Source organism: Cebus imitator, unplaced genomic scaffold (assembly GCF_001604975.1).
Source record: "Cebus imitator isolate Cc_AM_T3 unplaced genomic scaffold, Cebus_imitator-1.0 Scaffold182, whole genome shotgun sequence".
Taxonomy (NCBI): domain Eukaryota; kingdom Metazoa; phylum Chordata; class Mammalia; order Primates; family Cebidae; genus Cebus; species Cebus imitator.
In genome coordinates this window covers 2586651-2609650 of record NW_016107497.1, presented here as the reverse complement: position 1 = coordinate 2609650, position 23000 = coordinate 2586651, and the positions used below count along the sequence as shown (strand labels likewise).

General features: G+C 34.3%; 1 protein-coding gene across 1 annotated transcript in view; it reads right to left on the bottom strand.

Annotated features, from left to right (window-relative positions):
* The window catches only part of CNTN5 (contactin 5), a 1396301-nt gene that overhangs the window by 306284 nt on the left and 1067017 nt on the right, over positions 1-23000 (bottom strand). The window contains exons 10-13 of the mRNA XM_017545918.2: positions 20977-21158; positions 11834-11970; positions 10587-10716; positions 8148-8298 (exon numbers count right to left, since the gene is read on the bottom strand). Coding sequence (XP_017401407.1) covers positions 8148-8298; positions 10587-10716; positions 11834-11970; positions 20977-21158 — 600 coding nt within the window. The remainder of the gene's footprint in view (positions 1-8147; positions 8299-10586; positions 10717-11833; positions 11971-20976; positions 21159-23000) is intronic.

The following is a 23000-nucleotide window of genomic DNA, read 5'->3' as shown; positions in this document are numbered from 1 at the left end:
CGACAGGCATGGTGGTGATGGTGTGCGCCTGTGGATCCATCTATTTGGGAGGCTGAGGTGGGAGTATTGCTTGAGCCTTGGAGGCTGAGGTGGCAGTAAGCTGTGTTTGTGCCACTGCACTCCAGCTTGGGTGCCAGTGTGAGACCCTATCTCAATAAAAACAAATAAAACCCTAAAATATTTCTACAGTGTATCTATTTTTTGTTACTTTAATCTTTAATTTTTTCCTATATGAACTATGACTATGTTTACTTGTCACCATGATTTATATGCTTTTAGCTTTTTGCTTTGGGACTCCTGGTATGTACTAATTTACTTCTGTGCACAACACGCACACTTATTTTGTACTATACTTAAAAGGAATAAAATTATTCTTTTTATACTTGACATCTTGTTACCAAATTTATGACTGTCATTTAACTGTCATACTTAATGTGTGTTTGTGCTTTAAACACCCCTGTCATCCTATGTCTGCAGGCCTGTTTTTGCCAGTTGGTAATGTTTTCAGTTTTATTTGTCTATTTCACTATTTCTTTCAGTACTCCAGAGTCTCCTCCCCAATATTAATCTCAAGGTCAGTTAGGCACAAAGATATAGTCAAACGTTCAAAGTCTACTAAGGCTGTAGTGATGCTCAACTGGACTGAGGTGAGATGTGTGTCAAATCTCATTCTCTAGTCCTTAGGAGTATGTAGAAGTAAATTTATTCCTGAAAAATTATAACCAGTATATAGTCCTTTTTTGCTAGCAGTAGTACGTGGAATTACATAATTTTCAAAATCCATGAATTTCATTATTTTTCCTCTGTACCACTATTTGTTGACATTATGATTTATTTAGTCATCACTTGAAATCCTAAGATTCATGTCCTCTCTCATCCCATTGCTGGATCCATAATGTCCAAAAAAGTGTTGGATTAGTTCAGATGGGGCAGAGTATGGACATAGCATCTTACCACCTTGCAGAGTAGCTTCTGTTGGGAGGGAGGTTCAAGCCAGCTTTTGCAGTGAGACCCAATTTCTGAATTTAGTAGATCTGTACATAAAGTAGAAGTGAGTAAAAATTTTCCTCTGCTGGTTTGTTAATTGACTTCATTATAGTTTCAGAGGTCTGGGCTTTAATGACTCATTGATAATTTCTTAAGCTAGCTAATTTCTACACAAAGTGGCGATTCCTCCTAGAAGTTCATAATTTGTTCATCTATATTCTTAATTTTCAATGCTGCTATGACTGTGTTTTTTTATAATTTTCTAATAAAAACACAATAAAATGCTAATGTTTTATGTTTTAAAATGTTTTCTAATAAAAACATTTAGCATTCCAAGGAAAAGGTGAAGAAGGTCAATCAGGCAGAGCCTTGTGCAGTTAGCTTTCACTGAAATCAGGAAGTCAGCTTCCTACTCTCATCATAATGAATGTAAGGCCATTTTCTTCTCATCCCCTTAAGTTCATGGATAGGAAACAGCAAATAACCATCCCTGAGTACTAATGCATCTTATTTTGTAAGCACTTTATAGATATTAAATCTTATAAGTTCAGATATAAACCTTCCTTTATGTAAATAATGCCATTTAATAATTTTATTTCCTTTGAAAACATAGATATTAATTCACAAATAAATTCAAATTATGCATTCTTGATATATGAATGCTAATTTTCCCTCATTATACAATTTCTTAGACACTGAGGAAAACCCGGATACCTACAGTTTATATTGTTTTATGTTCTTAATATGTAAAAGACACTGTCACAGAGGAAGCAACAAAACAGCTTGTTCATTAGCAAACACAGCATGTAGGTGGAAACAAAGGGACAGAAACAAGACCCTAATTATACCCATGAATTCCTCTTCCATAGATAAAGTAAGAAGACCTTGCTTTCTTCTCAGTAACAGTGTCCTTTAGGGCTTTTGTTAAGAATAGATTTTCCCATATGTCTCTGACTCAGTATGTAAGCTTCATCATTGCTGCCTAATAAACACAACATGAAATCCCACTAGAAGTCAAATAATGGGTACTTCAAGTGCAATTTTCTATGCGTGTTAAATGAGTAAGTTGAAAATTTTGCCTTTCTGAAGCTCCTTTAGTGAGCAGGGGGCTATTATGTCAGATTTTGGACAAGTATTGGCTTAGATTACAGTCCCATAGAAGAAAAATTATTCTATAATACTGGCCCTCCATAGGATAATTTCTTTTTTTTTTTATGCAGAATTTCTTAAGCACCCGTTTGAAGTATAGTCCATTATCTCTGTAACTGTTACCTTACTCTGGCTAGACCTAAAAACTGGTGCTTAAATATGTTGAAATTTCAATAATTATGAATAATTTTAAACATATATGACATATTCTATGAGATTCAACAACAGTTTGTATATGGACTTATGGAAAGGAAAGAAAATAAACTATGCCTTTATCAAAAACTATGTATTCTTCATTTTAGCCAAGATTGTCTTTGTCCACAAAAAGTACAGGAAATTGAACATGTAATAATGAAGACTTAATATTTGTGCACTGCTGGAGTGCTTCTGGATATTATATTTTAACAAAAGTTAATGGCCAAGTAATGGAAATAATGAGCTGGAGTGAAAATCCAATATGAGTGTGATGAGCGGAACATTGTGAATGAAAGTCTACTAAAAGAGAAAATCCCTGTGGAATATTTTACTTCCTAGTACTTCTGGAGTTTATTAGTTTTAGTATGAAAATGGACATGATTGATACAGTAACCTAAGGGACTATGTGCGGGTGATCTTCAAAAGCGAAAGTCATGGGGGAAACCCTGGAGATCCCTTAAAAAAAAAAAACAGTAAAAATATGAATCTTTAAAATACTTCATTTCTATTTCAATTAACTGCCCATGTCTATTTATCCATTTGCACATGGCCTATAAAATGGTAATGGAACAAGTAAATATTTGGTCTGCTAGGACAGGAAACTATTCCAAAGACACTGAGCTAGAAATAGGTAAGGGAGATGAGATATTCAATGCCAGGTATAGATGACAACAGGTTTGGGGCTCCAGTGAAAAAAGAATAGTGATTTGTGGACAAAGAATGATTAATAACAAACTTATGACGCAAAAGATGTAAAAGACTCCTTTAGTCCTGGGGAAAAATACCTTAAGTAGCCTTTTCCTTAATGACTGGACAAAGAAATGGGAATGGTAATCTTTTCCAGACTACTGATAACAGAAATGGATGCCAGTATTCTAAGATTCAAAGGTGCGAATTGTATTAATATGGTCAAATGGTACTAATATAGACACAAGAGTTTGTGTCCTCATCCAAATCTCATATTGAATTATAACACCCATCATCCCCACATGTCAAGGGAGAGATCAGGTGGAGGTAATCGAATCATGAGGGTAGTATTCCCCATGCTGTTCTTGTGATAGAAAGTGAGTTCTCACAAGATCTGATGGTTTTATAAGGGGCTATTCTCCCTTTGCTTGGCACTTCTCCTTCCCGCCTCCTTGTGAAAAAAGTGCCTTGCTTCCCCTTTGCCTTATGCTGTGATTCTAAGTTTCCTGAGGCCTCGCATGCTGTGAACTGTGAGTCGGTTAAACCTCTTTTCTTTATAAATTACCGAGTCTTGGGCAGTTCTTTATAGCAGTATGGAAATGGTCTAATACAGATATCATCATTATCCCCAGCACCACTACCAGCACCACTATCATCATTGTCATCAGTATCATTATCATTACAGGTGACATCCACGGAGTACTAAGTAGCTGTCATACACTAGGCAATGTATTTTACGTACAAAATTTCATTTAATTCTCACAACCCAATCAGCTTACACTTTTAATTTAGTAAGATAATAAATTAGATAACTTGTTGAAACCTCATAATCTACAGGATAATCAGGGCAATTAAGTCCTCTTTTTATACGCTGGTTTAAAATTTTACCAACAACATTAAAGTGCTTTGCAAATTATAAATGCTATGAACTCATAAGCAGTCATCATCATTATGACTAATAATGCGATTTACTATCTGAGGAGATTTCATATTGATCACTCTGTGATATAAGTAACAACTGCAAACAATTCATAGCTCTGATGTAATCCATTTTCTTGTATATTTTAGGTGTATCATTTAGCGCCAAATGAATGAAATGTTGGTAATATATAAGCAAGCAAGAAATTTGTTAATCATATTTCTTCTAAAAGTCGTATTATGTTCTCGTTATTATCAAAGTTTCAACTTTAGAATAATGATTTTGAAATTTCCTTAGCAAAATAGATACACATAAAAAATGCTGCATTTTGAAGACATTCACCCCTCATCAACACAAACAAAACTCAACCAGGTAGATTTACTCAAAACATGGTAGAAAAAAATAAGCCAAGTGGTTATTTGGCACTCTGTTGATAAATGGTTGACTATAACCTTCAGTTGTTCTATCATTTTCAATCATTGTATTTACAATTAAGAGTTAAATTTGAGTAACTCTAGATTGAAATTCACCTTTGAGATTTTCTGACATATTTTGATATGACTAGATTATATTTTCATGCAATTAAAACTATATATTACATTTTTATGCCATTGCTCTGGACATAATTTCATGCTATGAAAGTGCAATTGATATATTTTGTTTTTTTAATATTTCTTTTTTTATCTTATTCATTACGATTATTATTATTTTTGAGACAGGGTCTTGCTCTGTCATCCATGCCAGAATGCAGTGGCATGATCATGGCTCACCTAAACCACACAGGCTCAACCCTTCCTCCTATCTCAGCCTCTTGAGTTGCTGGGACTCCAGGCATGCACCACCGTGCCTAACTAGTTTTTTAAGTTTGTTTTTTTTTTCTTTCTGTAGAGATGGGAGTCTTGCTGTATTGCCCAAGCTGGTCTTAATCTCCTGGGCTCAGGAGATTAAGTGATCCTTCCACCTTGGCATCCCAAAGTGCTTGGATTATAGGCATGAGTGCTGCACCTGGCCTGTATGTTTCTTTTATAATATACTATTACATTAATTCCTTTTCCCCATTATAATATTATTATTTATTTTCTTATAAAGAAACTGCCATTTGCTGTTTCAATAGTTCTTTGGAATGAAAAACAGTAAGATTTTTAATGAAGGACAAGGCTAATTAACTCAACATTTTTGTCTCAATTGTTATAGGCTGGATGAATGGGCTACACATTTGATATAGATCATCTGAATGATATCTATATTTATATTCCAATAAAATAAGTCATGATTTGAATCTATACCCCTGATGTAAATTATACATTAAAAAATGACATAAACTTTTTGAAGTCTTAACAGTTTTCTGACACTTCTGTTTCCATTTAAATTCATATTTACAACTGTAATCAAATGGTTGGTATGCATTATAAGAGAGAAATAATCTAAAATTTCCACAAGAAAATAAGTTGTCATTGTAACTGAGACTAGTTTTAAAAAATAGAAAATATATACATTCGAAATTGTTAAGTATCTATTCATAAGTTTAGAAAGCACATTTTTCAACTATGTCTTCTTGTATTTTGGAATTCTTTCCATTGCTGTGTAAATCTTAGCCACTCATTTAACATTAAGTGTTATTATTTTTTTGTAGTGAACTAGATTTTTCTTCATAGAACCTAGGACTGCCAGATACAGTTACAAGTCGTTCAATAATACAAATGGTATTTTTTAAGTGTGCCTGTCAATTTTAAGAATAAAAATGCACTGTATGTCTGAGCATTGTTATTAAATAAAGCCAGTTTATTGACCTAAACATGTAGATCAAGGTAGCCAGAATGCTAAGGGAATGTGGCCGAGTCTTGTTTTTACTTGAATAAATACTTTTTTTTTTTTTTAACCTATTACCCTTCTTCCTAAAAAACACTTTGACCGGAAGTATTGACATTTAGAAAAAATTGAGTGATCTGAGTTTGAGATCAATGTATCTTTCTCACTAACCTGAGTGGTTAGCAGTAAGAAAGAGAGAGAAGCAAGAAAGCTGAAAAATTTTCAAACTATATTTTTCAACATCTGAAAAATAAAAAATTGAGTATGCTTATTTTGTTGTAATAGAAAACTCACAATTTTGTTACTTCTCTCAATATTTTTGCTTTGCTAAAAGAGATCCCACCTAATTTTTTAAACTCACAAGGTGACATTTGTGAACAGTTGATAAAGAACATTCTTATTGTGAAATGAAATAAATAGGACAAACCTCACATGCCACCCACAAACATAAAACAAAGTCATGCATTTCAGATAGAATGTCTTGCATAGATAAGGCATGTATATTTTCACGACACTGTAAACTTTTTAATACATTCAGAAAAAATAACCTAGCAGTGTAAATTATTTGTTCTTACTACGCAACAAATTTCTTCCTCTTTAATTAGGTTTGTGTCGATTTTTTAAAGATCATGTTTTTTGTGAGCAGCAATCCATTAATATTCAATCATTATTTGAGAAATTTAATCATAGGCAACAATGAACTCACAATTTGTCATTTGCCCCCCACTCGAGAATGAGGAACCCTTTTAAAAAACAAGATGTACAACGTTGAGGCTCAGAACATGATACCCCACAATATGGCACTGAATACTTTGACCTGAAAAGAAGATTGAAAGGACCTTGGAAGGAAGGTCTTTTTAAACATATCCCATCTGTCTGTTTCCCACTCATCTTTTTCTGTTGAAGAGAATGATAGATAACAGAATTTCTTTCCTCCAAGGGAGGTCATAGAAACTGTAACTTCTCTTCCCCAAAGCACGCCATAAAACCTAGAAAGATTGACCTTCTCCCTGGAATTATCTCATGTGACAGGTCACTTGTCCTATACCTGGAGGAAAGGAATACCACACAAAAAGGCCAAGAAGAAACATCTGAACAGAAGGTCCTTGCTGGCTTCCCCCTCTCAGTCTATAACCATTAGCTACATCCTTTTCGTCCAATATTTCTACAGGGCTCTCTATTCTTCATTGGCCTTAAGCATAAAAATAGTTTTCTGAAGGCCCCTGTGTCATAAAACTTTGATTAGATAAACAAATGTGTTATGTTTTTCTCTTGTTAACCTGTCTTTTGTTATGAGTGTTAGCCTTGACCATTACGTTAGGTCTTTTGTTATAAGAGCGCCAACAATGACACATCCCAATCCCAGGTGATCACTCTTTCCAGGAAGCATAGATCCTTGGGTCTAAGCTGAAGCCAGTAATTCCACAAACTTTCATCTGAGACAGACTATTTAAATCAGTGTTTTCATATTTGATGGAAAACAAAAATACTCTATTTTTTTTAATTTTTCAAAATGTTTCAAAATTACTTAAGGAATTATTCAAGTGAACCGCTAATGCAGACTTATTTTAATTACATTTTATGTAGATTTGGACAAATATAAACCAAGTCATAAACTCCTTATAATTCTAGATAAATTAAAAAACAAAATGTAAATAATCCTATACAATATGATTTTGATGTAATAGAGGATACTATTTTGTCAAAGCTGAATCACCATTAGTAACACCAATATGTCAATAATGGTAGGACACAAAACATTTGAATTTGGCACACATATTACCATGTGATGCTTTGACTCCCTCATGATTTTTTCTCCTTTTGTACTCCTGTGATATCCTTTGGCTTTAGTTGCCAAAGACAAATGTTTACATATTAAATATTCCTCTGCTCATTTCTCATTTGCATATGGTATGCAAAGTAATCCTATACTATTTTTCATAAACATGATCTAGCAAAAAAGATAAGCATTGGCATAAATATCACATGAAAGTATTCTGTCATGATTATCCAGAAGATTCATGTATGTTTTTATTATTCTTATTAAAATCAAATTAAAACATAACCCTTAAAAATTATCACAGATAATTTGTAGACCTCCAAAACACAAATGAAAAACAGCAAGAAAAAAACAATTAGATTAATGAAAGTGTACTTTCTTCAAAACCTACTGAAACTTCCGACTGGTACTAAAACCCTATAGAAGCAAAGACGACTAACCAATCTGAAGTCAAACTTTGGGTCCTTATAAAATCGCTGTCTATATAGAAAACCATGTATCTATCAGTTCATAAAATATGTCTCACAGTACTATAAGACTCTGTCTTGCATACTTTGTGTGTGTCACCCGCACCCTCAAGAAAGTGTAATGTTAACTTTGAATTATGAAACAGATTCTAACCTTTTGTTCTCTCTAACTGCTCTGTCTCCTTTCTTCCAAGAGATGGTCGGTTTTGGAGAACCTTGGGGTGTGCACTCTATGATAACTTCTCGGTCTTTGGTAACAATTATCGTTTTCTTCACTTGGTTCAGTGCAAAAGTGGGAGCTGCAGCTATTAAAAAAATAAATGTTAGTTCTATCAGAAGCAATAACAATAATCTCTAATGGATGATTCATCAAGATTTTGTAACTTTTTCTTCTGGGATGTATTTCTCATAAAATCATAGTATATCTCCCTGTGAAAAAGGCACTAGCTCAAAATTTCACTTATTATTAATTGATATTTATCTTACTACAAGGTATTCCATACAATGATGGGGCGATTTAATACAATGTGGGATCTGAAGATAAAGGCTATTTCAAAGAATGACATGCTTTAATTATGATTACCAACTTCAATTATGAAAGACTAGTGAACGATTTTGGCAAAAGAGCAAAAGACTAACCATGAAAGTCTATCTGGGCTTCCTTTGGAAATATGGAGGTGACCTGTGAAAAAGACAATCCTGTGTCTTCTGTTTCCTACCTATGAATCTGAATTTTGTATATTATTTTAATATTATACAAATTAAATGTTTTATATAATGCAGTGTTTAAAATTAATTTTTAAAAACTGATTTGAATTTCATTTAGCAATTTTGTTTTAATTATTCACTTAGGCCTGATCATTAATATTGCATATACCACAATTTTTATCAAAAGACTTTTGAATCTAAAAGAGAACCTGAAAGATGTCTACAAGTCTAGAGTGTCTGTGACATTTATTTTTATCAATCTGATATTATATGTATTTCATACTATATATATAAATATATCATCATATGCATTTCACAACATATAAAAAGATGATATGTCTACAACTGAGATAGGTTAAGAGATTTTGTAAAACAAAAGGAATTGGCCAGGCATGGTAGCTCACATCTGTAATCCTAGCACTTTGGGAGGCTGAGGTGGGCAGATCACTTGCGGTTATGAGTTTGAGACCAGCCTGACCAACACAGTGAAACCACATCTCTACTAAAAATACAAGCATCAGCCAAGTGTGGTCGTGGGCATCTGTTTTCCCAGCTACTTGGGATCTTGAGGCAAGAGAATTGGTTGAACCTGAGAGGGTGGAGGTTGCAGTGAGCAGAGATGGCATCACTGCACTTCAACCTGAGTGACAGTGAGACTCTGTCTCAAAGAAAAATAAATAAATAAATAAATAAATAAATTTATGGGGAGATAGTTGCAGGTAACATTTTTTTTTTTTTGCCTACTGGGAATAGAATTTATAAAAAATAATTTTGAAAATATTTCTCATGAATTATAAGGGTTTGAGAATGTTTCAGGGCTATTAACTAGGTGAAGGCTGAATCAGCCTTTTAATTCAGTGCCGTTAGAGTGTGAGTTGACAAGAAAGTACATTAATATTTGATTGGTTAGAATGAAGAAGATTGAAAGGAAGCATCTTGTATCTATTTTGGATGGATTTGTTGTAATGTGGAGAAATTTTAACTGCAAACATTCATAATTCAACAAACTGCCTTATGAAGTATTCCAATTAGCTGATACGTAAATGGTAGGCTCAAAGATTCCTGTGATCTTTGGAGTTTCTCTTTAGTTATGCTTTCAGAATTTAAATGGGAAATAAAATGCACACTTGGGCTTCTGTCCACTTTGGAAAGACAATGAGTTAGTATATTTCTTTACATTTCCAACATCCTAAAACCAGTTTAGGAAACCATCAAGTGAGAAAAGTGAAATTCATTCCAATGGCTCATATAAGCTCATCGTAGGTAGTCTATTTCACTGGATTGATTCTTTCCTGTACTCTTTAGTGAAGTAGTGAAGAAATGCAGTGCTTGGGTTACATTCTTTTCAAGGATGTAACCCTAGGATATTGCAGTGCCTGATGTCAGGATGCCTTTCTCTCTTATGTAAGGATGGTATTAGTTGATGCCCCATGAGGAGGCAGTGATTTAGCCAGGAGTCTTGTCCACACAGCTACTGGTAGGAGATGCTTGGGGAAACTATTAAGCATTGCTATGGGAACACGGACAGGCTGCTCGAATTCTATATTCTGATCTCCTACTCTCAAGGCATTCTTCCTTGGGAGTTAACATATATTTGTTTACATGATTTTTTTTTTAAGTGCCATAGCAAAGGCGTATTGTGTAAGCCTTTTAAGGTTAAAACTAAAGTTAGAAAAACCATATGAACAAATAGTTATGGGACAAACTATACATAATATTAACCTGCCTCCTAAAGCTAAAAAAAAAATTAGCAACACGTAGTATTTCTTTTCAAGCCATAAAATAGGTTTTTACAACCACATCATAAAACTTCAGTGTAGTAAAAATTAGAATATGAAAAGAAGCAAGGCTTTTATTTCTATTTATTTACTTAGAAATTGCATACCTAGAATCTTCAGCTCAGCACTAGCGTAAATGGCTCCATACTTATTTTCAGCCAAACACTGATACATTCCAGCATCTGATTGATTCACATTGTGGATCATCAATACTCCATTAACCATCTCAACCCTACTCTGTAATGAAATTAAAAACATTAGATCCAGAAAGTAAACAAATAACAGGGATTTTACGGGAATTCTGTCCTAGACTAAGAAAAAACAAGTTTGCAATTAATGCAGTTAAACATTGTTTGGCCACATAGCAATGTACTGTTCATTATTTTATTAAAACATACCTCTTGTAAATTATACTTATTTATTGGTTAAAATATTATAAAGATATGTTTCTGTAGTTATTCTGACAAGTTTTACTTTTCGTTTTGTTTCTAAAGCGAGGTGCCTTTTTTTGGTACACTAGTTGAGCTTGTGAAATATAATCAGCAGATGATGCTTTTATTTGCATTCCTTTTACAAAAGAAAAGAAGGATTCACATAGTAGAAAGGACTGAGGTTGGAGACATGAGATCAAGGTTAAAAACAGCCCAAGTCATAAGAACAATCCCTTTACTATATTGATTGAATCAGGAGTTTGCCATTTTCCCTCACTTCCCAAAAATCTAACAGAAATAGAAAACTGCCTTGTGACTAGATTTTAGATAAAATTATTGGTCAGACAATATACTTCATTATCAAAAGAAAGTTGGTATAAAAGACAAAAAATGGAGCATGTACAAAGTAAGATAATCTTAAGTCAAGAGCATATTTCAAAAATAAATTTTAAGTTTAAAGTATTATTAAACAACCAGATATCTACTTAATGCCAAGCAAATCATTAAAAAAAAATCTTAGTGCACATTGCTTTCATTATCTAACGAAGATACCAAGTAACATTAGATGATATCTAAAAGGCAGCTGGAAACGGAAATAAGTCTATGATAATCATTGACAGTTTCTATAATTTATAGGATTGAAAACATTTTAAAGAAATGCCGTATTACTAATATAATGAGGTAATTAAAATTAAAAATGCTTATATATATTTTTTTCTCATGTTAAAATTTTTGACTACTGTATCTAAGACATTGAGCTAAAGTCTCCCTTAATCCCTGTACATTCATCCTTAAAACAAACATGTCCTATTTTATGAATCAGAAACAGGAAAAAGCTTTCAGTAAGACTACAGAAGCCTAGTTTGTCTTGTGTGAAATCTTGCTAAAATTACAGTAGAACAGGTAATAGCTCCCAGCGGTACCTGAGGTAAGAGGGGTACTCCATTCTTCAGCCACCGATACGTTGGTCTGGGTTTTCCAGTAGCCTTACATTCCCATCGGAGAGGGCTCCCACTGTCTAACTGAGTGTCATTCAGTTTTTCTACCCAGTGTGGGTAGGCTGTAAGTATGTAAGCAGTAAACAAGGATGATTTCATTTCTCAAACACTTCACCAAGTTTAAAATTTACATGGAAAAATTCAATGTATTTTTTAAAAGCAGTTCATTCCACCATAGGTATTTTGAAGAAGATGGCATTGCATTACACACAAAATTCTATTTCCTGTACCAAAAAGAGAGCAGTGAAGATATTGTGATGATATAAAATGCTTTTTTAAGTCTTCAGTCTTCTTATTTTATTTTTGAGTTTAAGTGGCTTAATTATCCCCAAGGCACCTGAACCGGTGTAATAGGAAGTCAGGTACTAGAGTCAGTGCTCTTTCAATGTAGCAGGGCAGCATTCACACGGGTAGAAATACACCAGGTCGCATTACAAAGTAACTACTCAACTTGTATGTGTATATATATCCCGAATGACTCTGGAATAATAATTTGTGAATCCAGATTTTAGTGCAAAATTTTTCTTCATTTACATTCTTACAATATAATCTTTTTCAAGTTTGCAAAATTGTTACAGAGGAAAATTTCTTTTATGAAGAATGAGATACTGTTGTAATTGCATGAAATCTTAAGTTACAGGTTAAAGTTCCTTTCCACTATTGGCCAATTTTTAAGAAAAAAAAAATGTTGAATAATGTTGACTCTTTTTCTACAACTATTCTGTTCAAAACAGTCAAAGAAATACATATAAAAATATTGCACTGAAATTATTATTTCTCTCTAACAACATTTTTGTCAAAACTATAAAATATTTCTATGTGCTAGTGAGGGCTCTGATCATTCATTTATTTGTATGTTCATTTATCTCATACTACATCGTCCTAGTTTGAGCTTAGAGGCTATTAAGAACAGAAACAGCCAGGTTTTACATTAAAGAGTTTTTCCTGTGGTAGAGGTGGTCTAATGTCATTGCCAAGGAAAAGGAGAGCATATGAAACAAGATGCTAAACAACTTCATGTTGGGCCCAGCGTGGTGGTTCGTGCCTGTGATATATGGAATTTGAGAGCCCAAGGCAGAGGGATTACTTTAGCCTGGAGTTCAAGACCAGCCTAGGCAACATAGTGAGACCTTGTCTCTACTAAAAATAAAAAACATTATCCAGGTATGGTAGTGCATGCCTATGGGCCCAGCTAGTTGGAAGGTTGAGGCAGGAGGACTGCTTGATCATGGGAGGTTGAAACTGCACTGAGCCATGATCATGCTACTGCATTCTAGCTTGGGTGACAGAGTGAGATCCTGTCTCAAAAAGGAAAAATAAAAAAATAAAGAAAACTACACATGCATGTCACAATAGTGGGTATAAAGGAGTAGCAGATGTCCCAAGCCAAAGCTAGTTTAGAAGGGAGGATAAAGAGCAAGAAAGAACTCACATTTGTTAAATGTTAGTCCTAGTCATTACCATGTCCTAGACACTGAGCTAAATTCTCAATTAATCTCTGTAATATTCATCCTTAAAACAAATATACCCTATTTTATGAATCAGATAACTTTGAGTTAAAGAAATTTACCCAAGGTCACAAAGTTAGTTACTTGTTTCTAAGTGGGAATTTTGTTTTTATTACCTTATTGGTCTTTTAGCAAATGTATTCTGGACTTTATAAGCCCCAGCACAGCATAGTCAGGATTTGTAGACCTTGGAATAATATATTCTGTGATTCAGCTTCTAAGTCTGGAAGCTATCATTCAAAAATCTTACCATAGTGAGTTTCAAATAGTGATCATGATTTTTGTACCTACCTTCTGAAATCATCTCTTTGTCGTTATGTGTCATATATGCTAAACCACTGATAGGAGGGGTAAGATACACAAACAATATTAAACTCCACTTTTACAGGTGGGTTTTCTGTAAACTTCACTACTCCGACAGGATACTTTATACTATGCATGACTCCTGTAAGCCAAATAAACTGGTGTGTTACCTCTCAACACATGTTGTATTTTATTTAAACTGTTCGCTCTATATACAATGTTCTACTTCAATTCTCTCTTTTAATTCTACTAATAATTCAGCATTTACTCTATATTAAGCAAGATGTAATCACAGCCCCAAAGAAGAGTCATGTGCACCTCCTCTGAACACCTGTAGTTCGTATTCATTTGGAAAATATTCATGTAATAGCTTGTTACCTTTCTTCTGTTGCTGACTTCAATTGTTATTAAATATTTTAGTTGGTTACAGTTTGACAATCACCTAGATAGTGAGATCATTAAGAGCAGATATGACTCTACACATAAATTTATTTTAGACAAAACAGTGTCCTACATATAATAACTCATTAAGATATTTGTTAGACCTGTTTATCTGTCTCTAAATTTACTGTGACTGTGAGCCTTTAAAAGGAATTCAAAATAGATCTTTAAAAGTTATAGAAATGAAAAGCTAGAAAAGAAAGAACTGTTAAAATATTCAAATAAAAACAGATTTGACATCTGAGAAAACAATCCATTCGAAATTGGAAGAAAAAAATGTTTCTTCAAACATATTTTGGAATACTCTGTAACGTGGCAAAATTTAGAGTCCTGATTACAAAACGAATTTGTCACAGGAATCAAACATGATTAATGGCATTAATATGAATATAAGTTAATTCTTTTCTTTCTTTAGATTTTTTATTTTGGACACCATTATAGGTACAATGCTTACTCTGAGGATACAAACATAAATATGCCACCATATCTGTTTGCTATTAGCTCAAACTCTAGTGGGTGAGAGGCCATTAAAATGTTATTCAGATTCACTCTACCAATAATTCTACAAGGAAAAGTATCCTGTTACATTGCCCTCAAAATTTAAAAAATGCTATCAATTTGTCAATTCTCGACAGATAAAAGACAGACAGATGTTGTTTCATGTTTTGTTGCTATGAATACTGACCGTACCTGGTTTGTGAATCTTTTGTACCAAGCTATGTTGTTATGCATAAGATTTATACGTCTGTAGCTTTATCTCTATCTATGATGTATAATAGAAAAAAAAATCCTGAAACAGTGTAACTTGGTGATGTGACTTGGCTGCTTCTTAAGATGCCATATGCAGTTAGCATATATAAACTGCTTGTTAATTGACTTAATATAAAAGCTTTGAAGCAAGTCCAAATACATACATAAGCACAAAAATGCATATACATACACACACAAACATACACACAGACATACATACAAGTGGAATTTGGGTTGTAGATCATGTTACAGTGAAGTTAAGCTCCACATTAGAGAAATATATTCAATGTCATCATTGAATAAACATTAATAACATTATGGCTATGGGAATTTATGAATTGCTGTCCTTCACAAAATAGCTGGAAAATGTAGGTTGTGTTCAATGCTAGATCAGGTTGACTTTTTATAGATGTCTTCTTACACTGCAAGATATTTTATCAACCACTAGGTCTATACTATATGGACTTATTGATAAGATTTTTAAAATAAAAAATTAAAGACTGGATTAAGGCCTGAAATAATTTGTCTTAGGCTATGATATGAAAAAGACATTGCAGTACTTGCAAGATTCTTACAAAAACAACCAAATTACAGGTAACATAAAATCAGAAACATAAAAGGTTACATTTAAACTTCTTTTTTTTTTTTTTGGCAGAGGATTGCAAGTAACTAAAGGGCATTGGCTTTGGCTTCTGAATAATAACGTGGGATGAGCAGACACCAAGACGTGGTCTGCATTATGGAGAGTCATCTATCTGGGAAAGAAAAATCACAGGTTGAGCCACATTTAAAACAAACATAATAACTTTTTAAAATCTAGCTTTTATCAAGCTACCTATTTTAGGGTGTGGAAAATTGAAGAGACATATGGCACTTTAAACCCAGGAGCTGTTAAAGCCTCACCAGATACACTGTACTTATGTAATACATTTGAGCTCAGATCAGTCTCGGGGTTCCATTTTATAAAATGCTAAGCAGATGTTCATAAAGAAAATTCTTGCTTTTATCTCTTGTCATAGAAATTCTGTGACTCTCTACTGATAAACGCTAAGTGTTATCGGCCTCCTCTGTTGCTTCTGTACTCTTAGGCATTGAGGAGTCAACATATTTTATCTGCATAGATCACTTTCAATATTATGACTCTCAGCTGTGGGCCAATGAGAGGTAATGTGTTATAATGGAGATATTATACAGTCGGGGGTGAATATGGGTTCAATTTCTAGTACTACCATGCTCTTGCTCTATTACATGGCTAAGAATGAGTTATTTAACGGTAATGAGTCTCAGTTGTAAGCTACAGATGGTAATTCCTGTTTCAGTGAGCTACTATGATGACAGAAGATAATGTATATTGATTACTTCCCCCCACCAATCCATTGCCCATGTGTAATGTTCAAGTTCGTTTTCTGGCAACTGTGAATATACATATTGGCATCACTTTCATAGTAACAGCAGAATTCAAGACAAGAAATTTTTCTCCAGAAAACAGGATTGAAAACTGTCTTTGGGTAGGAAATTACTAACCAGGAATCTGCAATTTTATATCATTTCCTAGAGTAAATCTTTAATATATTTTAATAGCCAAAACATCTTAAAGATCATGCCTAACATAAACAATATTTTGAAGAAAGGAAAAAAGAATAAAAACTAATGGCAACGATATTAACATATTGCACAGTTTTCTCTATCTTTAATAAAATGTTAAGTATAGTATACAGTAAGCAGAACTTATCTGTTCTCCATTCCATTCTTGTCTCATGCCTTAGCTCAGGTTCACATTGTCTCACTGAGAAGTAGCATGCTATACTTGGGGGTGGAGGTGGGAGCTGAATTCTGGTGTCATTGCCAGTTTAAGTTGGATTCTGTTTCTACTATTTGCTATTAATGGGTCCTGGGGTAACAAGTTCCTTAGTATTCTGAGGCCTAGGTTCGCCTCTGTCCAATGGGAATCCTAATACCTAAGGGTTATTGTGAGTTAATGTATATAAAGCACCTCGTAGTATAGTAGTGTCTAGAAGATAAGCTCTTAGTAATTGTTAGTTCCTTAGTCTTTCCTGACTCTCAATTACTTTTCATAGTGGACATTGTAAAATGATGTGCATACCTAAGCATTAATCTTTATAACAGTATAGAATCGTAATAAAAATATCCATTGTGTGCTGAACAGAATTCATAGTGCTAGATAAAAAAAAAAATAAGAAACACAAAAAGTAGTCTGTTTTGAAAGACCTTACAATCAAATAACGGATGATAGAAGTCATTAACATTTGTGAGGATACCTTCCAGAGATTTTATGAAGATAAGGAAATCTATAACACCACTCTACAGTGAAAATGAAACTGTATTCCTTTACTGGATATTTAGTACAGTGCAACCTGCTTTTCTTCTAAGCATTCTGGTTACAGGTATATTTCAATACTGATACAATCCTAGTCGAAATAGCAAATATAACCTGTCTAGAGATCACAGCGACTGTCTTTATAGAGTGACAAATTACTAGTTGGTGGGGAACATGATACATATTTAAACTCACAGGTCACACATCTTTATATAATAAGATTTTTTTGTACATAAAATATTTCCCATTTCAAGAACTCCTTATAATATAAAACTGCTTAAATGGTGTTTCTTTCCTGCCTCCAACTTTTACCCTTCAATTACCCCTTCCCTCCTTACTTTGTTCTTCATTTCTTGTCATTTTTTCATTCCTTTTCTTTTTAACTGAGAACTTTACCAAGCAAGAGTTCCACTTTTATTAGAAATATAAAAACAAAATTGTGTATGATGAGTCAAAACCAGCTCTTTTAGTCAATCATCAGAATCTAGAGGGGGCAGAAATAACCAAAGAAATGACTTATCCCATGAAAATTCTATTATCAAGAAAGGTATACTAAGTGGAATATTTATGCAGATTATTCTAAGGTTTGAATTATTTCCAAAATTTTATATTTTAATTTTTGCTAGTTTTATTTCTTTTTTATGAGTGTTATTTTTAAGGCCTATTTATGTTATATTAGCCATGTAAGTGTACCTTAATTTTAATATATTTAACTACCATGGATTTCTTTATGTTGTATCATTTGTTGCTTTACATTTACAATGTAGACACCGAGTTAAAAACAGTAAAATACATGGCTTAAATTTATGTCTATCATTTATACAGCACTCACTTTTATGATGCTTTCACCAGAAAAAGGGACTATCCCCGATTCATCTTTTAAAACTAATAGCTAAGCAAAAGCAATCCTGCAATTGCACTTTCAAGAAAAACCTGTACTACAGGAAAGATCATGTTTTCAGTACTCTGTGTATATTGACCATTTGGATAAAAAGGGTAGCTTCTACTTCTAACAGATATAGCTCCAATTACAGAGCTTAATACATTTTATTGAGAGGTTCTAAATATAAACCATGCATACAGTTCAACATCCATTCATCATGCTTTCCATATCTACTGCCAGTTAGGTGGAAATGATGGCCAAGATCCTATCTACATTTTACAGAATTTGATGGGGAGGAAAGCCCTCATGTCAAACATGACAGTTTTAAAAGTACAAAAGTTGGATGAATGCAAGATAACTGAGATACTTTTATTTTTTATTTGTAATATTTTTGAGACAGGGTCTCACCAGGCTGGCTCACTGCCGTGTTGACTTTCTGGGCTCAGGTGATTCTCCCACCTCAGCCTCCAGAGTATTTGGGGCCACAGGAGTGCACCACCATGCTGAGATAATTTTTTGTATTTTTTTTTAGAGACAGTTTCAGCTGCCACGGCCTCCCAAAGTGCTAAAATTTCAGGTCTGAGCCACTGCACCTGGCCACTGAGATACTTTTAGAAGTGAAATAACACACTGTTCATAATTGTCCCAGGGCAACAGATGCAAAGTGGGATTTTCTAGGACAAAGCAAGGTGTATGGCCTCCTGATAGAGGTTGGTAGAAAGCCACCCTAAACATGGGCTAAAGTAAGAGTTCACATGCTCTCAAGATATCTTCCCCAACCTGTCACAAATATATGCCAAGTAGCTAACTGGGCCAAGCTGGCCCAGTTTCTCTAAGGAACAATCTAGATTTTTTTTTTTTTCTATTCAAAGTGATGCAAACTTTGGGCAGGTATGTGTTTTCCCAGCTGGCCTACGGTGCATGACAAGGACAGCCCAGGTTGTTTAAGTAGCACTTTTTCACTAAAATGCACACCAGTAATATGGAGTGAAAGCATTTTCTTATTTATTTATTTATATTTCTGGCAACAGTCATCATTATCTATGAATTAAGTAGCTGGGGTTAAGGGAGGAGCAAGGAGAGTTGTGCTATGTAAGAGCCTCAGTCCCCAGAACACACAATCTAATTCTATTTAGGTGACGGCCATTCTTCAGAACACAGGGAAATGGTATTTTCCTCTGAAAGCCTTCAGAGTAACAAGCATGCTTTACATTATTTGTGACTTTCAGTAGTAAAGTTCTGGTTGAACACTTGTCTTTCAGTATCAGATTTTTATCTGAACAGAGGGATGGTAATACTTCAAACCGTTGCTGTGAGAATAAAATCACCATGTTTTTAACAGTAATCTTTGCTCCATTGGGGCACACAACTGTTTTTTCCTCCATGACTAGAGAACTGTCTTCATGATCTGTATAAGGAATTATGAATGGTTATAAACTTTGTGGATTTCACCCAAATATAATATTCATGGCCTAAAAACAATCAAACCAGTGCTAATATTTCAATTGTAGAAATTTTCAAATGGCTACGTCCTTTTCTTCCAGGATGTGTTCCCCTGTTTAGCCTTTACCTAACCTCTCTAAAGCTTTCCCTGACTTCTCTGAGTAGAATGCGGTAGGCTCTGTATTCCCATAGTCCTTTCACATGCCCTTATCACTGCACACAGAATGTTCCCCTCTAGTGTAGGGTCTGGTTTTGATCTAGTCCAGTGGATCATGAGTTACTTCAAGGCTCTATTGCTAGAATGCAGAACAGTAGGAGGCACTTAACAAACATTAACTTTATCAGTGAATGAATGGATAAAATGTGCTATGCATAATCAATTTGGTTAGAGTGCTAAATTCCTAAAGGAGTTGTTAAAGATGAAGGAAGACTGGCTGAATTCAGATATTAATATTTTAAAATACTTTTTAGGAGTTCCTGTAAAGGGCATCGAGCTTTTAGAACTGATCTTGAGATACAGGCACAGTCATGGTTTCCTGGAGGAATCAGCCAACATGAAATTTGGAAAACTGTCTATTCGAAGCATCAGTATTTGCTTATGTCAATGCTCTAGCCTATTGCTTCTTCTTTTTAGTGACTTCATCTAAAAATGAGAATACCCTAACTTGCCTGTTACATATATTGTAAGTCAAATATGAAAGTGCAAACAACTTTTAACTTTAGAAGATGAGACTGTAACAACTTTTGGAAACCGATTTTTCTGATTCTTAGACATAACCTAGTTGACTGGCATTTTGGGACAATATAAACACTTGCAGGCTGTAGGGGCTTATTTATCATACAGATATATTAATTTAGACCACAGCTCAGTAAACTTATTCTGAAAAACGCCCAACAGCAAATATTTGAGCCTTTGTAAGTCAGCTGGTCTCCGTCTGTATTTAATTCTGCCATTTCCAGGCAAAAACTGACACAGGTGATATGTAAACAGCTGGGTGTGACTTTGTTCGAACATCGTTTACAAAAAATGGCACCTGGGAAGGATTTGGTTGATGGATAATAGATTGAGAACTCTGATTCTGGCCAAGTTCTCGAATAAGCTAATAACTTTTGTGAGATTTTTAGCTTATCAGAGGGTAGTGCTGGTGCCAGGAAAATAGCTCATTTTTAAGGACATAAATTCTGTATGCTATACAAAGACACTGAGAATTCCCCATTCATTTATAATTTAAATCATGCCTTTGTGTAGGGTAACTTTACTTGATGCCTTACCTACAAAAGAAGTATGATTATAAATTATTATTTGGTTTTTATGGATTTAACAAACAATAGTTAAAGTTAATTTCCACTTTTAGTTTGACTTTTGGGACTAGAGCAATCATGCTTTGCTGAAAACACTTACTGTATACTTGTAATTGTCCACGAAAGGAATTTTTTCCACGTGAGTTTTCAGCTCTGCACTCATAAATGCCTGCATCATCCAGTTGTACATTCGGTATTTCCAGCACTGCCTGAGATTTCCGCAGACGTGCCTTACTAGGAATATAACCATTAACCTTCATCCATGTGATTGTTGGAACAGGGCTACGACAGGGAACAAAAATACTGTTAATACACTTTCCACTGTTAGGAACACAGATTCGGTTATCTGGTAATTTAGGCACTTAATAGGCTGAGTGCAATAAAATATAATCACAATGAAGGACCATGTGCTGGTTGATATACTTCACTTTCCATGTGGGTTGTCTGGTAAATAGTTAGATTATACAAAGATAGTTTCCTTTTCTTTCATATTTCAGGAAAGTAATTCAAAGACAATACAAATTGTAACCAATTATGATTTATTTTTAAAAACATTGTTATATTTTTGTAAATGACAAAAGTAATTTGACAAAACTACTAATATCTGCTTATTGCAATGAGTCAAACAAAAGGGTTATGAATTAAGTAAACTAAAAACTTTTCTTGCTGCTAACCCTGCAAATCTTATTTTCTGGCCAAATAGCAAATACAATGTACACATAATCTCCCACTTCATCTCCAAGAAGCATATGTTCACACATATAATGAGTTATTTTTGTTTTATTTTTAAAATATAAATTTTGTATATTTGCTATTTTATTATTAAAAGATCATATTCACTAAATATTTGTCTGCCTTATTCTGCTTAATAGTTGCATATTATTTCATTGTATAGATGAAATAGCTTTAATCAACTGTCATCTTGTAGGTAAACACTGAACACAGCTGCAGTATTTTTCTGTTTCTTTTTAAAAATTTTTTAGTTTTATTTTATTTTATTTTATTTTATTTTACGACAGAGTCTTGCTCTGTTGGTGAGGCTGGAGTGCAGTGGTATGATCTCAGGTCCCTGCAACCTCCGCCTCCCAGGTTGAAGCAATTCTCCTGCCTCTGCCTCCTGAGTAGCCGGGACTACAGGCACACTGCCATCATACCCGCGTAATTTTTGTATTTTTAATAAAGATGAGGTTTCACCATGTTGGCAAGATCGGTTTCGAAATCCTGACTTCAAGTGATCTGCCTGCCTTGGCCTCCCAAAGTGCTGCAATTACAGGCATGAGCCACCATGCCCTGCCTGATTTTTCTTTTCTTAATCACTAAAAATCAATCCTGCTATAAACAACCTTGCATATATTTCATGTAGTATTTTATTTTCTCTAGCAGTCATTCACAAAACTGGGTCTGACAGATCAAAGGACATGCACATTTTTCATCTTAATAAGTACTGTCTAATTGTTTTTCAGTAATATAGTAGTACTTTCCCTACCTATTGGTAATACAGGTATTGATCAACTTACGACCTACGCAACTTACGACCATTCGACTTTAGGACCACAATCGCTAGCCATGACTGCTCCGCGTCTGGCAGCGCAAACGTTGCCCAGCTGGGCGTAGGACAGTGCGGACCAGCTTCCGGCAGCACTACCATCTCCGCGTGCACCATTTCAACTGTTATCCCAGACTCAGTAGAGCAATTTGTGTTTTGTGTCTTGGATATTTTTCATCAAACCCCTCCCAAGATGTCTACCAAGAGGAAATTGTCTTTGTCTACGCCTCAGCCTGCCAAGAAGGAAAGAAAGGCCATCGATCTCGACAGGAAAATGAATGTAATTAAGCAGTAGGAAGGAGGAAAGAAAGTGAATGTGATCGCACGTGATACGAAGTTATCACACTCGACTGTCGACAATTTTGAAAGATAACGAAATAATTCGTGAAGCTGTGAAAAGTTCTGCACCCATGCGATCAACAGTTAAAACAAAGCAACGAAGCGGGCCCATCCACGAAATGGAGAAATTGCTATATATTTGGATGGAAGATCAAATTCAAAAACGGCCAATAAAATGTTTTGTACATGTTTATATATTTTGATATGTTTTGCAATTGGGAAAATGTTTCCTATGGTAT